General features: G+C 38.3%; 1 protein-coding gene across 1 annotated transcript; it reads left to right on the top strand.

Annotated features, from left to right (window-relative positions):
• The first annotated feature begins 4841 nt into the window (after window positions 1–4841).
• Window positions 4842–7852, top strand: REG1A (regenerating family member 1 alpha). The gene is made up of 6 exons (XM_001163554.6): window positions 4842–4947; window positions 5249–5358; window positions 6005–6123; window positions 6431–6568; window positions 7284–7395; window positions 7591–7852. Exons 2-6 carry the CDS (start codon window positions 5295–5297, stop codon window positions 7656–7658), a joined length of 501 nt encoding a protein of 166 aa, XP_001163554.2. The 5' UTR covers window positions 4842–4947; window positions 5249–5294; the 3' UTR covers window positions 7659–7852.
• The last annotated feature ends 5416 nt before the right edge of the window (window positions 7853–13268 follow it).

Here is a 13268-nt window from a genome sequence, read left to right as displayed (position 1 = left end):
GATTTGAGGAACTTACAACTTCTCTAGAAACTCTATACTCAAATAAATACATTAAATAACTGGGGGCTTGATAGAGTAGGTGTTTCTGACTATTCAGTGATGCAAGATTTAGAGTAGGGAGAGGTCCTGGATAGTTTTATGTAATAGCTTTTTCTTTTCTTTTTCCTTTCAATGTTTTAATTGGCCTATAATAATTGTACATATTTTTCAGGTTCACTGTGATATTTCAATACATGTATACTATGTGTAATAAACCAGCCAGGGTAATTAGCATATCTATCCCTTCAAACATGCATCATTTCTTTTGTTGGGAATATTCAAAACTCACTCATCTAGCTATTCAAAAATTTACACAAAATTGTTATAAATTATAGCCGCCCTGTAGTGCTATAGGACATTAGAACCCATTCCTCAGATGTGGCTGTACTTTTGTATTCCTTAACCAAGCTTTGGCTGTCTTCTCTGTCCCCTTCTGTGACTGTAGTAACCACTATTTCTCTCTCTACTGCTATGAGATCTAAATTGTTAGCTTCCACATTTGCGCTAGAACATGTGGTATTTATCTTTCTGTGCCTGGTATTTTCCTGAATCTTTTTGTGTCTTTCATTTCTCTGAACAAGTGCTGAGACGTGAGAAAGGGTGAGGTGGGGGCCCTAAGTTTCTGCTCTTCCAAGGCTCCTCCAATATTTCAAGTTATTTGACCACACTGGTTTGTGACTTCAGATCAGAACTGTGTTGTTAATGTATGTTTTTTAAAAAAAAACAAATAAATTGTGGGGTAGATATGGGTGCTTGATGTCTTATACTTATTTACATTTTAAGCTTTTCTTATGGTGTCTCTGGCCATGGTCATGATGAGTTTGTGGTTATTAAATCAGTCCTCAGAGGTCTAGATGGGTTGAACATGGAAATTACTTAATAAAAGAAACTCAGGTAGTTGGAATAACAAAGTGACCCTAAAGCAAAACTGCTTGTGTTGAATATAGTGCCAATAAATATCTGCCATTTGAATTGGTTTAGTTAGTTCTTCTCTGACCCTCAGTCTCTTCATTTGTTAAATATGGTTCTTAATAGAACCTATATTATTAGGATGTCTTGTGGATTAAGTAGGTTCCTGTTAGTCAGCATTAGAATAGTCCCTGGCACAGAGAGCATGCAATGAAAGTTTGTGTTAAATGGCCAGATGCAGTGGCTCATGCTTGTAATCCCAGCACTTTGGGAGGCTGAAGTGGGTGGATCACCTGAGGTTAGGAGTTCGAGACCAGCCTGGCCAACATAGTGAAACCCTGTCTCTACTAAAAATACAAAAATTATCCAGGCATGGTGGCTTATGCCTGTAATCCCAGCTACTTGTAAGGCTGAGGCAGGAGAATCACTTGAGCCTGAGAAGCGGAGGTTGCAGTGAGCTGAGATGGCACCACTGGACTACAGCCTGGGTGACAGAGTGAGGATCCATCTCAAAAAAAAAAAAAAAGAAAAAAAAGAAAAAGAAATTTTGTGTCAAATAAAACAGAGGTTTCCTGTGAAGCAGAAGAGGCTAAGTTATAAGTAAGTTTTCTTTATGTCTGCAGAACACAGTAGACCAGGGAAAGTCCTGAATGCATCTTGTATTTCTTGAGCTCCTTTCCTCTCCAGTCTAAGGTTTGCAGACAGGCTTCTATTCACATGCCTGCTAAGTATTTAAACAAGAGGAAAATTATTTCTCAATAACAAGTCTAAAATCTCTATTACAAGCATCAAAAGCAGAAAATACCTACTGGATGATGGCCAGTAGCACCATCTATCACCTACAGCCTTGAAACGTTCTAAGCCATATTAAGTCTTATCAAGAAATTGCCCCACTTGGGCACATATTAACCCTAACGTCCATGATACTTGTTTCTATCTGTGAGCAAATTAACATAAGGAATAGATGGGAAAGGCCTGAAATGAGCTTCTGGGAATCTTTTAAAACTAGGTAAAAGGTCCTTGAAGTTCCTCAGAAAAATAAGGAAAATATTAAAGGGATTGAATGTATGGCTTTCCTGAAAAAGGAATTTCTCTGGGACCAAGGCTGCTACCAATTTATGTCCTAAATTTTGTTATCTTGCATGTGGAATTTGGCCAGTCACCTATGTAAGCAATAAGTGCAACTTCTCCATGGATTTACCGCTACTGGGGACAATAAAGATTTTTATGGGAGTACTTTGTCAATTGTTATTTGTTTTGAATCTCTGTTTTATGTCTTCCTGGTTGTAACATATTTTATTGTGTATTTTAGAGTATTAGATCTTTTATACCTGGACAGTCATTTCTTGTTTGATGTTAAATTTAGAAAAAATCTCATATTTTAAAAATATTTATTATAAAGACATATGCATACATATGTTCATTGCAGCATTGTTCACTATAGCAAAGACATGGAATCAACCTAAATGCCCATCAATGATAAACTGGATAAAGAAAATGTGGTACATATACACCATGGAATACTATGCAGCCATACAAAAGAATGAGATAATGTCCTTTTCAGGGACATGAATGGAGCTGGAGGCCATTATATTTAGCAAACTAACACAAGAACAGAAAACCAAATACTGTATGTTCTCACTTATAAGTGGGATCTAAGTGATGAGAATAATTGAACAAATAGTGGGGAACAACACACACTGGGGCCTTTTGGAGGGTGGAACATGGGAGGAGGGAGAGGGTCAGCAAAAGTAACTAAGGGTACTAGGCTTAATACCTGGGTGATGAAATAATCTGCACAACAAACCCCCATTACACAAGTTTACCTCTGTAACAAACTTGCACTTGTACCACTTAACTTAAAATTAAAGTTAAAGGGTGGGTGTGTTAACTCACGCCTGTAATCCCAGCATTTTGGGAGGCTGAGGCAGGCAGATCATGAGGTCAGGAGATCGAGACCATTCTGGCTAACACGGTGAAACCCCGTCTCTGCTAAAAATAAAAAAAAAATAAAAAAACTTAGCCGGATGTGGTGGCGGATGCCTGTAGTCCCAGCTACACTGCTTGGGAGGCTGAGGCAGGAGAATGGCGTGAACCCCAAAGGCGGAGCTTGCAGTGAGCTGAGATTGAGCCACTGTACTCCAGCCTGGGTGACAGAGCCAGACTCCATCTCAAAAAAAAAAAAAATTAAAGTTAAAAAAAGAAAAGAAAATATTATGCCATAAAGTATTTTTATCTTAGATTTTTAAAAAATTGATTGCTTGTTTAATTTTCACAAGATAAATATGTCATGATACCAAGTATACTGGACTCTTCCCTACTATATCCTTTGTTAACAGAAGAATATTTCTGAATCTCTTATTTATAGAAAAAAATAGGAATCATTCTCTGGTTGTAATCATTTTAAAAGGTATAACTACTTTTTGTAAAAGCAGAAAAAATTTGGATTAATTTAACAAACGCATATGAACCAGTGAGAATAAACAATGTTAACATTTGTCATCTTTGTTTAATATCGTTAGTTTTTGTTTTTATTTTTTGAGACAGTTCCCTGTTCTATCACCCACGCTGGAGTGCAGTGGCACAACCACAGCTCACTGCAATCTCAACTTCCCAAGCTCAAACAATCCCCCACCTTAGCCTCTGAAGTAGCTGAGACTACAGGCATGTGCCACCATATCTGGATATATATATATATATATATATATATATATATATATACTTTTTTTGTAGAGATGGGGTCTCGCTATGTTGCCCAGGCTGGTCTCGAATTCCTGGGCTCAAGTGATCCTCTCATCTCAGTCTCCCAAAGTGCTGGGATGACAGGCTTGAACCACCACACCAGGCCCATCATCAGTTTTTATATAAAGAAAAAAAAACCTTAAAATTGTTAGGCAAATAATATGACAAATTGTAATATATATTCTTACATTTCAGATTTTTATTTTTTAAACTGTATAAGAATTGATTAATAAATAAAATTTAGTATTAATCTCTTTTAAAACCATATATAAAGTTTATCAAATAGCTTATAACTTCTTGCAACTGAATTTTTGTATTCAATGTTATAGCTTTGATACTAGTCCAAGTTGAAATATAGATATCTACTTTATTCGATTTAAATTCTGTTTAGTATTTTATTATATTTTGTTAATCCATTTGTCCCAATTCATATACTTATCTCTCTTTCTGTGAATATTCAGGTTAGTTTTTTCTTCCTAACTTTGCATTCTGATTGGCTTTTATTCCCTGAATTATAAATGACTATTCTATGATGATTCTGGTAAATATTCAATTTCACCACACAATCTTTGACTTCATACTAACAAACAGTTGACTTCACATGGACAATTTCAATGAAGCCTGACTTCATATTTAGCTCCTTTAAGCTTCCTTAGGCATCAGCTCTCTACAATCCTCACATTGAGAATATCTGTATTCTGTTAGCTCAAAGCTTGTTAGACATGTTAAATGTTTAGAAATATAAATTTAACCTATCCCTTGAGGTAGGTCTTGAGAGATTTTTGAGCCTAAAAAGACATGGAGGAACCACTTAATGCCACAAGCACATTGTTCTAAGTTATTTGGAATCAGTTAATTCCTCCCCATGTCCTAGCCATGCCTGACACCAAAGAGGAGCCTCTAAATTTACAGGGAATACAAGGAAATCTACTGTTCTCTGCTCCTCTCTGGGTTATTAGGGGACATGGGAGCCCTCAGTTGTTTTCTGCTGAGCAAGAGCAAAGTCCACCTTGGATTTAGACAGCTTGCCAAATTGTTTGCCAGAAGGGGACCTGAGTTGTGACCACTCCCAGTGTGTGCCAGGAAAAGGCTCGTGCTGGTGCCAGAATCTCTTACTGTCAATGCCCTCTCTGGGTCCCAAAACTCACCGCTTGCCCCCACCCCTTTTGCTTAAATGACGTGGTTCTTATCTCAGATCCTGATATAAAGCTCCTACAGCTACCTGGACTGAGAAGCCAACTCAGACTCAGCCAACAGGTAAGTGGGCATTACAGGAGAAGGGCACCTCTAACATGCACTGTAGATCTAAAATCTTCAGGAAGATACAGCATGAGTTTCTGTCCAAGAGGTTTTAGCTGTAATGAAGCCTCAGTGGGATCCAAAGTTGTTTTTCAGTTACTGAGTCTGTATAATCCCCACTCTCAAGAGAAACATTTGAAGGTGTGGGTGTCTCAGAGGACCTTCCTGGTCTCAGAAATTCTGAGAGGAGGTTTTAAGGAAGGTAATAGGTGCTTTGCTCTCCATCTCTCAGAACCCCCTTCTCTGTGTTCTCCTATAGAGATTGTTGATTTGCCTCTTAAGCAAGAGATTCATTGCAGCTCAGCATGGCTCAGACCAGCTCATACTTCATGCTGATCTCCTGCCTGATGTTCCTGTCTCAGAGCCAAGGTAAGATCTCTTTTCCACCAACCAACTCTTTCTAGCCCTGAAGACTTCACTCTATCCCCAAGCATATGGGTCTACTTGAAAAAAAAAAAAAAAAAAAAAAAAAGCAGAGTCACTGTTAAGGGTGGTTTTGTGGTGTTTAGTGATCTTTATTGCTGATCTCTTCACATTTATATACATCCACACCTCATTAAGGAGTTGGAGCTAGAATTTAAAATGACCCCTTATAAGCAACTGCTGCAGTTGGCATGAGTTTATCTGATTAAATTTATACATGATGGTGGATTTGGGGATGTCTGTGTGTAGACGGTCACTAACGGGGTGGAGAACTGAAGAGAGCCTTGTGTTCAGGGAAACCAAGTCAGGCTTGAGAAAGTAGAAGGCTGAGTCCTTCAAGGTAGAAGAGCCTGAGCTCCAGACATAAAAGGGAAACTGGAGACTTGTTTCTTTGGCCTATTCATTCTGTTTTTTTCCCCCTGATCAAAGAAACCAAAGACAGAAGATGTAGGATGCAGGAGCAATAGTGAGCAGTCATCCCATAATAGACTGGATTCTTCTGTTTCTATAAAGGAACCTCAGAAGCTCTTACCTCACCTTCAAGCCTTTTCCTTACCCTGAGAGCCTCCTTTAATTGTCTCTTCTTTTTCAGGCCAAGAGGCCCAGACAGAGTTGCCCCAGGCCCGGATCAGCTGCCCAGAAGGCACCAATGCCTATCGCTCCTACTGCTACTACTTTAATGAAGACCGTGAGACCTGGGTTGATGCAGATGTGAGTGAGGAGAGCAGTGTGGGAAGGGAGGCTCATGAAGGGAGGGGAAGCTGCCACTCTCCAGTGTGTTCAGTGGCTGCAATGAGATGAGACTGAACCCCTCGCTATACTATCATCAGCCCCAAACTTTCCAATCTACTTTATCCCATTATTCAGCACATTCCCAGCACGAAGAACCTGGTGGTCAGTGACAGCATCATCACAGACATTACTGTGCTGTCCTTTTTCTGACCCATCCTCTTGGAGGACTCAGTATATCCCTCACACCTTCCTCCTCCACTGAGTGCTCCATTTTCTTCTGCAACAGCTCTATTGCCAGAACATGAATTCGGGCAACCTGGTGTCTGTGCTCACCCAGGCCGAGGGTGCCTTTGTGGCCTCACTGATTAAGGAGAGTGGCACTGATGACTTCAATGTCTGGATTGGCCTCCATGACCCCAAAAAGGTAGGCTGCAGCCTTCTTTATCTCCTAATGATCAGGTTTGAGAAGTAAGAAGGAGGTTCAAGTTCTGGTCTCTTAAGTACCAGCTTTTATTGCTTTCCAGAAATCAGGCTGTTTACAGATCTTCTAATGTCCTGTGTAGCAAGGTGCACTGTAGATGATTGGAGATATAAGTGGAAGGCTGAATTTCCTAGGTGTTCTGGTCATTCATGAATGAACTTATCCTGTTTACAGTCAACAAAGCATCTTTATGCACCAACTTCTTACCTATTTTGTTACTGTCAGAGTCACAAGAGAGACTAGATTGCCGACTATATAGGAAAGGAGACTTGTGGTAAAAATCTGCTGCTGTACTGCTGGCATTTGGGAACCTGGTAGTATACTAAATAATATAATAAATCAACAACTAATGGTCAGCCAATGCTATGCTAGATATGAGGGTCCTGGGCCACAAAGACAAAAAATCAGGAACCACTTTTTAAGTGAGATACTTTGGGTCTCTGTCAAATTCATAACACTTATTTCTTGGTGGAATACAGTTAATGAGTTGGACAGTTCAGGAAAGAAGTTTAGAGCAATAGCAAAGGAAAGGAAACAATATTTAGCAAGGTTTATTCTTCCTTTGTGTCTTAGCATGTTTCTGAGTGTGCACACAGGCCCAGTGATTCCATATATTTTTGAGTGACCACTGCCTCTGTTCTGGTCCTTCCCCATCTAGAACCGCCGCTGGCACTGGAGCAGTGGGTCCCTGGTCTCCTACAAGTCCTGGGGCATTGGAGCCCCAAGCAGTGTTAATCCTGGCTACTGTGTGAGCCTGACCTCAAGCACAGGTGAGAGGCAGAGAATCCATCCACCTGTTTCTGTTCTCTCCTGCTTAGCTCCAGGGATGGAACTGGGACTGGGATAGAGGAAAGGTGAACTCCTCATTAAGGAAATGGATGTTTGGTTTTTGTCCTGAGTCCTAAAGCCAGGAGGGTCATACTCTTTCTGGTCTCCCAATTCTAACTCTTCTCATTGACTTATAGGATTCCGGAAATGGAAGGATGTGCCTTGTGAAGACAAGTTCTCCTTTGTCTGCAAGTTCAAAAACTAGAGGCAGCTGGAAAATACATGTCTAGAACTGATCCAGCAATTACTACGGAGTCAAAAATTAAACCGGACCATCTCTCCAACTCAAATCAACCTGGACACTCTCTTCGCTGCTGAGTTTGCCTTGTTAATCTTCAATAGTTTTACCTACCCCAGTCTTTGGAACCCTAAATAATAAAAATAAACATGTTTCCACTATTGTGCTGTCTTACTGTGTCTGCTATTTCCACAGCTGATGCCTGGGTGGTTGAGATGAGAGTGATTACAACAAAGCTTGCTCTGGCCTATCCACTTCTTGAAAGTCCATCCGCATACCATGCATATTGGAATTCAGTATTTATGAACATATGTGGCTTTGCTTATGACAAGGTTAACAAGATGGAGATTGACCAAAAACTCACATGCTGGCATATCTCAAAGATATTTTGCATTCAGTTCCAGATCACTGTAATAAGGGTAATGTCACAGAAAAGCAAGTTACACAGGTTTTTTTTTTGCTTCCATTTGCGTATAAATGTTTTACTGTAGTCTATTATATGAGCAATATACATAGAAATCTACAAAGAAATATACATACTTTAATGAAATAGTATTTTATTGCTAAATAATGCTAACAATCATCAGAGTCTTCAGCAAGTAGTATTCTTTTGCTCGTGAATGGTCTTGCCTCAATGTTGATGGCTGCTGCCTGAGCAGGGCAGTGGTTGCTGAAGGTTAGGGTGGCTGTGGAAGTTTCTTAAAATAAGACTACAATGAAGTTGGCCACATTGATTTGATTCTTCCTTTCATGAATGATTTCTCTATAGCATGTAATATTGTTTTATAGCATTTTTCCCACAGTACAACTTCTTTTAAATTGGAGTCGGCCTCTCCAAACCCTGCTGCTTCTTTATCAACTAAGTTTATATGTTGTTCTAAACCCTATGTTGTCATTTTAACAGTGTTCACAGCACCTTTGTCAAGAGTGGATTCCATTTCAGGAAACCACTTTCTCTGCTCATCCATAAGAAGCTGCTCCTTATCCTTTCAAGTTTTATCATAAGATTGCAGCGGTTCAGTCACCTCTTCATGCTGCATTTCTAATTTTAGTTCTCTTGATATTTCCACTACATTCACAGTTACTTCCTTCATGGAAATCTTGATCCTTTCAAAGTTATCCATGAAGTTGGAATCAGCGTCTCCCAATCTCCAGTGAATAATGATATATTGACCTCCTCCCTTAAATAAAAAATGTTCTTAATGGTATCTAGAATGGTGTATTCTTTCCAGATGGTTTTCAATTTACTTTGCCCAGATCCTTCAGAGGAATCCCTACTATGTATGGCAGCTATAGCTTTGTGACATGTATTTGTTAAATAATAAGAATTGAAAGGTGAAATTACTTTTTGATCCCTAGGCTGCAAAACAGATTTTGTATTAGAAGCAGGCATGAAAAAGTCATAAATCTTCTTGCATATATCTGTGTTCCTAGGTGACAAGGTGCATCATCAATGAGCAGTAATATTTTTGAAAAATCTTTTTTCTGATACATAGGTCTTAACAAGTAGGATTAAAATATTCAATAAACTATGCTATAAACAGATGCTCTCATCCAGGCTTTAGTGTCGCCACCTTTATTATCTTAGCTAGATCTTCTGGATAACTTGCTAAAGCTTCTCCATCAACACTTGCTGCTTTACCTTGAACTTTTATGTTATGGAGACAGCTTCTTTCCTGAAACCTCATAAACCAGCTTCTGCTAACTTCAGACTTTTCTTAGGCAGTTTCGTCAACTCTCTCAGCCTTCATAGAATGTTGCTGACTTTCTCCAAGTCAGCAATAAGGACGTGCTTTTAAAATTATTTGTGTGTTCACTGGAGTAACACTTTTAACTTTCTTCAAGAACTTCTCCTTTTTATTCACGACTTGGCTGTTTGGGACAAGTGGCCTCATTTTTAGACTATCTCAGTTTGGACATGCCTTCCTCACTAAGCTCAATCTTTTCTAGCTCTTAATTTAACTCAAACGATGTGCAATTCTTCCTTTCACTTGAAGAATTAGAGGCCATGGGAAAGTTATTAATTGGCCTAATTTCAATATTATTGTGTCTCTGGGAATAGGGAGGCCAGAGAAAAGGGAGAGAGCTGGGGAAGTGACCAGTGAGTAGTCAGAACACACACATTTATTGATTAAGTTCATAATTTTATATGTTTCATTGAAGCCCAAAATAATGATAATAGTAACATCAAAGATCACTGATCACAGATCACCACAACAGATATAATAATAATAGTAAAGTTTTAAATATTGCAAAATTACCAAAATATGACCTAAAGACTTGAAGTGAGTATATGATATTGGAAAACAGTACTGATAGACTTGTTCAATGTAGAGTTGTCACAAACATTCCATTAAAACAAAAACCAAAAACGCAGTATCTATCAAGCACAATAAAATGAGGTATGCTTGTATTCACATAAACCCAGTTCAAGTTACAGAAGTGATTGTTAATGGTCTACAGATGGCTGAAGTATTTGATATTCATGAGAAATTTGTATAGTTACGGTATGAGGATGTCGCATCTTTGCTCCATATGCAAATTGAAGCCACAGTGGAAATGGGTCATTTAAGGAAAATTTTCAGATCTAGAGTGCTGAATGCATAGTGGAATAACCTAGAGACTTGGAATCCAGCAACAGTTGTTACATGGCTCTCCTTGAATACATAATAAATCAGTAAATAGTTAAAATATCCAGGCATACTTAGTTACCTCCTTGAAGATTATATCTCCAGATCCAGTCAAATTCTGAAGTTCTGAGTCTAAGGAGTTTAACAAATTAATTTTGTGAAGACCCAATTCAGACCATAACACCATCCATATCAATAGTACTATTACATGTGATTTGATAAAACAATCCAATTAAAAATACAGGTTGTTCGATTAAAACAACCACCACAATAACAAAATCAGGATCCAACTATGTGGTATCTATAGGAGATCTGGCATAAATTTACAGAGTTACTAAATGTTTTCTTTCAAGTGTTTGATAGTTTTATCTCTTAAATATAAATCTATATTTCATTTTGAATCAATCTCTATATACAGTGTAAGATATAGAACCAAATGCATTCCTTAGCGTATAGCTATTTAGTTGTTCCAGCACCATTTGCTAAAGAATATTCTTCCCTCTTGAATTTCCATGACACAGTTGGCAACAAACAAGTAACTATAAGTCTAAAAGTTTATCTCTGAAATCTGCATTCTATAACACTAACTCATGTTTGTCATTATGACAATTCTACACAATCTTTATCACTTTAGCTTTGTAATAAGTTCTAAAAATCTGAAACTGTAACTGTAAGAACTGGTGTTCTTTACCAAAATTGTTTTGTCTATTCTAGACCAATATTGTTTCGGCTGTTCTGAATTTCCAGATGAATATTAGGATCAACTTGACAATTTCTGCAAGAGGCAGCTGGGACTTTCATGGGGATTAAAACAAATCTGAAGGTCAATTTAGAGAGTACTTTCACCTTAATATTTAGTCCCTGATCCATAAACACAAACTCTCTTTTCACTTATTTAGGTCTCTCTACTTTCATTTAACAATGTTTTGTAGTTTCTAGTGTACAAGATTTGCACTTCTTTTAAAAATTTTTCTTAAAATGTTATTTGTTTTGATATTATTGTAATGAAAATGTTTTCTTGATATTATTTTAAATTGTTTATTCCTACCGTATGGTTTTTCCTAGAGAATATATCTTGTGTGCTTGAGAAGGATGTGTATTTTGCTGACATTAGGTGAAGCGTTCATTCTATATATGTTTGTATGGTTTAGTGAATTTAGAATATATTTAAAGTGTTCTACTTTCTTGTTGATCTTCTAAGTGTTCTTTCCATTACTAAAAGTGCTGCATTGAAGACTCCAACTACAACTGTTCAATCACCTGTTTCTCCCTTCACTTCTCCCAGATTTTGCTTTATGCATTTTGGGACTCTGTTGTTATTTGTACAGGTATCTACAATTGTAACACCTTTCTGAAAGACTAACCACTTTGTCATTATAAAATGCTCCTCCTTTCCTCTAGTAACACTTTCTGCTTTAATGTCTAACATGTCCAGTAACATTTTTTGCTTTAGTGTCTAACATGCCTGTCGTTAGACGAGACACTTCAGTGTTCTTATGGTTGCTGTTGTATGACATATCTTTTCCTGATTTTTTTACTTTCAAACTACTGTATCTATTTCATGAAAGGGCCATATATGTGAAGCAACTGGCAAATGAAGGAGGAGATGAGAAGAGAAAGAACAAAGCAAACAAATCCAGTTTGTCTGTAAGGGGTGATTTATTAGAGAACTTACAGACAGAAGTGTGGTCTTGGTGGCAGCAAGACAGGCAGATCTCTGAACCATAACTTCCCAGGCCCAGTGCTTATACACCACAGGGAAAGGGGGTGCATGCTTTGTAGGGACAATTAAAGGCAACTTTCCAGAACAAGGAAAAATGCTCTATGTGTCATAATTTGTAATTTGTATAATAATATTAAGGTTGCTTTGCTCTAAAGGAAAGATGTAGAGTGAGTGCATATTCTTGCACCAAAGACAGTAAATAAGCCAGGCACGGTGGCTCACACCTGTAACCCCAGCTTTTTGGGAGGCCAAGGGAAATAGATTGCTTTAGACAGGAATTTGAGACCAGCCTGGGCAATATGGTGAAACCCTGTCTCTACTAAAAATACAAAAATTAGCCGGATGTGGTGACATGAGGTGCGCCTGTCATCCCAGCTACTGAGGAGGCTGAGGCAGGGAGATCACTTGAACCCAGGGGGACAGAAGCTGCAGTGAGCTGTGATCATGCCACTGCACTCCAGCCTGAGTAACAGGAGTGAGACCCTGTCTCAAAAAAAGAAAAAAAAGGAAAGACAGTAAATAAAGAATCAGGAGGTATTCCTGGGACTGGGGTTAAGCAGAAGTCAATACAGCAGATTAGCTTCCAAGATGGAGTCACTTTTGTCTCCATACTCCACAGCTCTAATCAGGTTCTTATAATCTCACACACCCACTTGTTCCGCAATGGTCCCTGAGCTGAGGATAGGGTAGGGTGGGGGGCACTGCAGTCATTTTGATGGTGTGGGTAACATGTTACATCAATTTGTTTTCACATGTAAGCAGAGGCTACAGCAGTAATATGAACAACAGGTGATGATACCTATGCTATGTATAAGAAACAGAATTAATAATGCCTTTTGCCACCATGTTCTCCAGGAGCCAAAAAAAAAACAGAGGAGAGCCTTTGGGAGAAAGGGTAGAGTCAGAAAGAAAAGGCAGTTATTTGTTCATGCGTGTCGTGTAGGACTGAAGTTATATTGCAGGAATTATTAAGAATTTTATTATTATATTAATAATGTTAAATATTAATATTATAATAGTAAATAATAATATAGTAATAATATTAAATTATTAAGAATATGTACACAGCATTCAGCCTTCATAATGGCACAAGTCCCCCCTTGTGCACCATTAAGACATCTATTGCTGAAAGAGCAGATTAACATGCCTTCCATTTTATACTGCAAGGTAGAGGAAACATTCCTCAGTCAGACATTTCATAAAACATTTAGGTAAAGGAGACAC

The sequence above is a fragment of the Pan troglodytes genome, chromosome 12 (genome assembly GCF_028858775.2).
Source record: "Pan troglodytes isolate AG18354 chromosome 12, NHGRI_mPanTro3-v2.0_pri, whole genome shotgun sequence".
Lineage (NCBI taxonomy): Eukaryota > Metazoa > Chordata > Mammalia > Primates > Hominidae > Pan > Pan troglodytes.
This window is presented reverse-complemented; position numbering and strand designations above follow the sequence as displayed.

Coding starts and splice junctions, on each gene's coding strand:
- REG1A (XM_001163554.6), top strand. CDS start 5,295: ATGGCTCAGACCAGCTCATACTTCATGCTGATCTCCTGCCTGATGTTC. Junction 5,359..6,004: donor GTTCCTGTCTCAGAGCCAAG/GTAAGATCTCTT, acceptor CTTCTTTTTCAG/GCCAAGAGGCCCAGACAGAG. Junction 6,569..7,283: donor GCCTCCATGACCCCAAAAAG/GTAGGCTGCAGC, acceptor TTCCCCATCTAG/AACCGCCGCTGGCACTGGAG.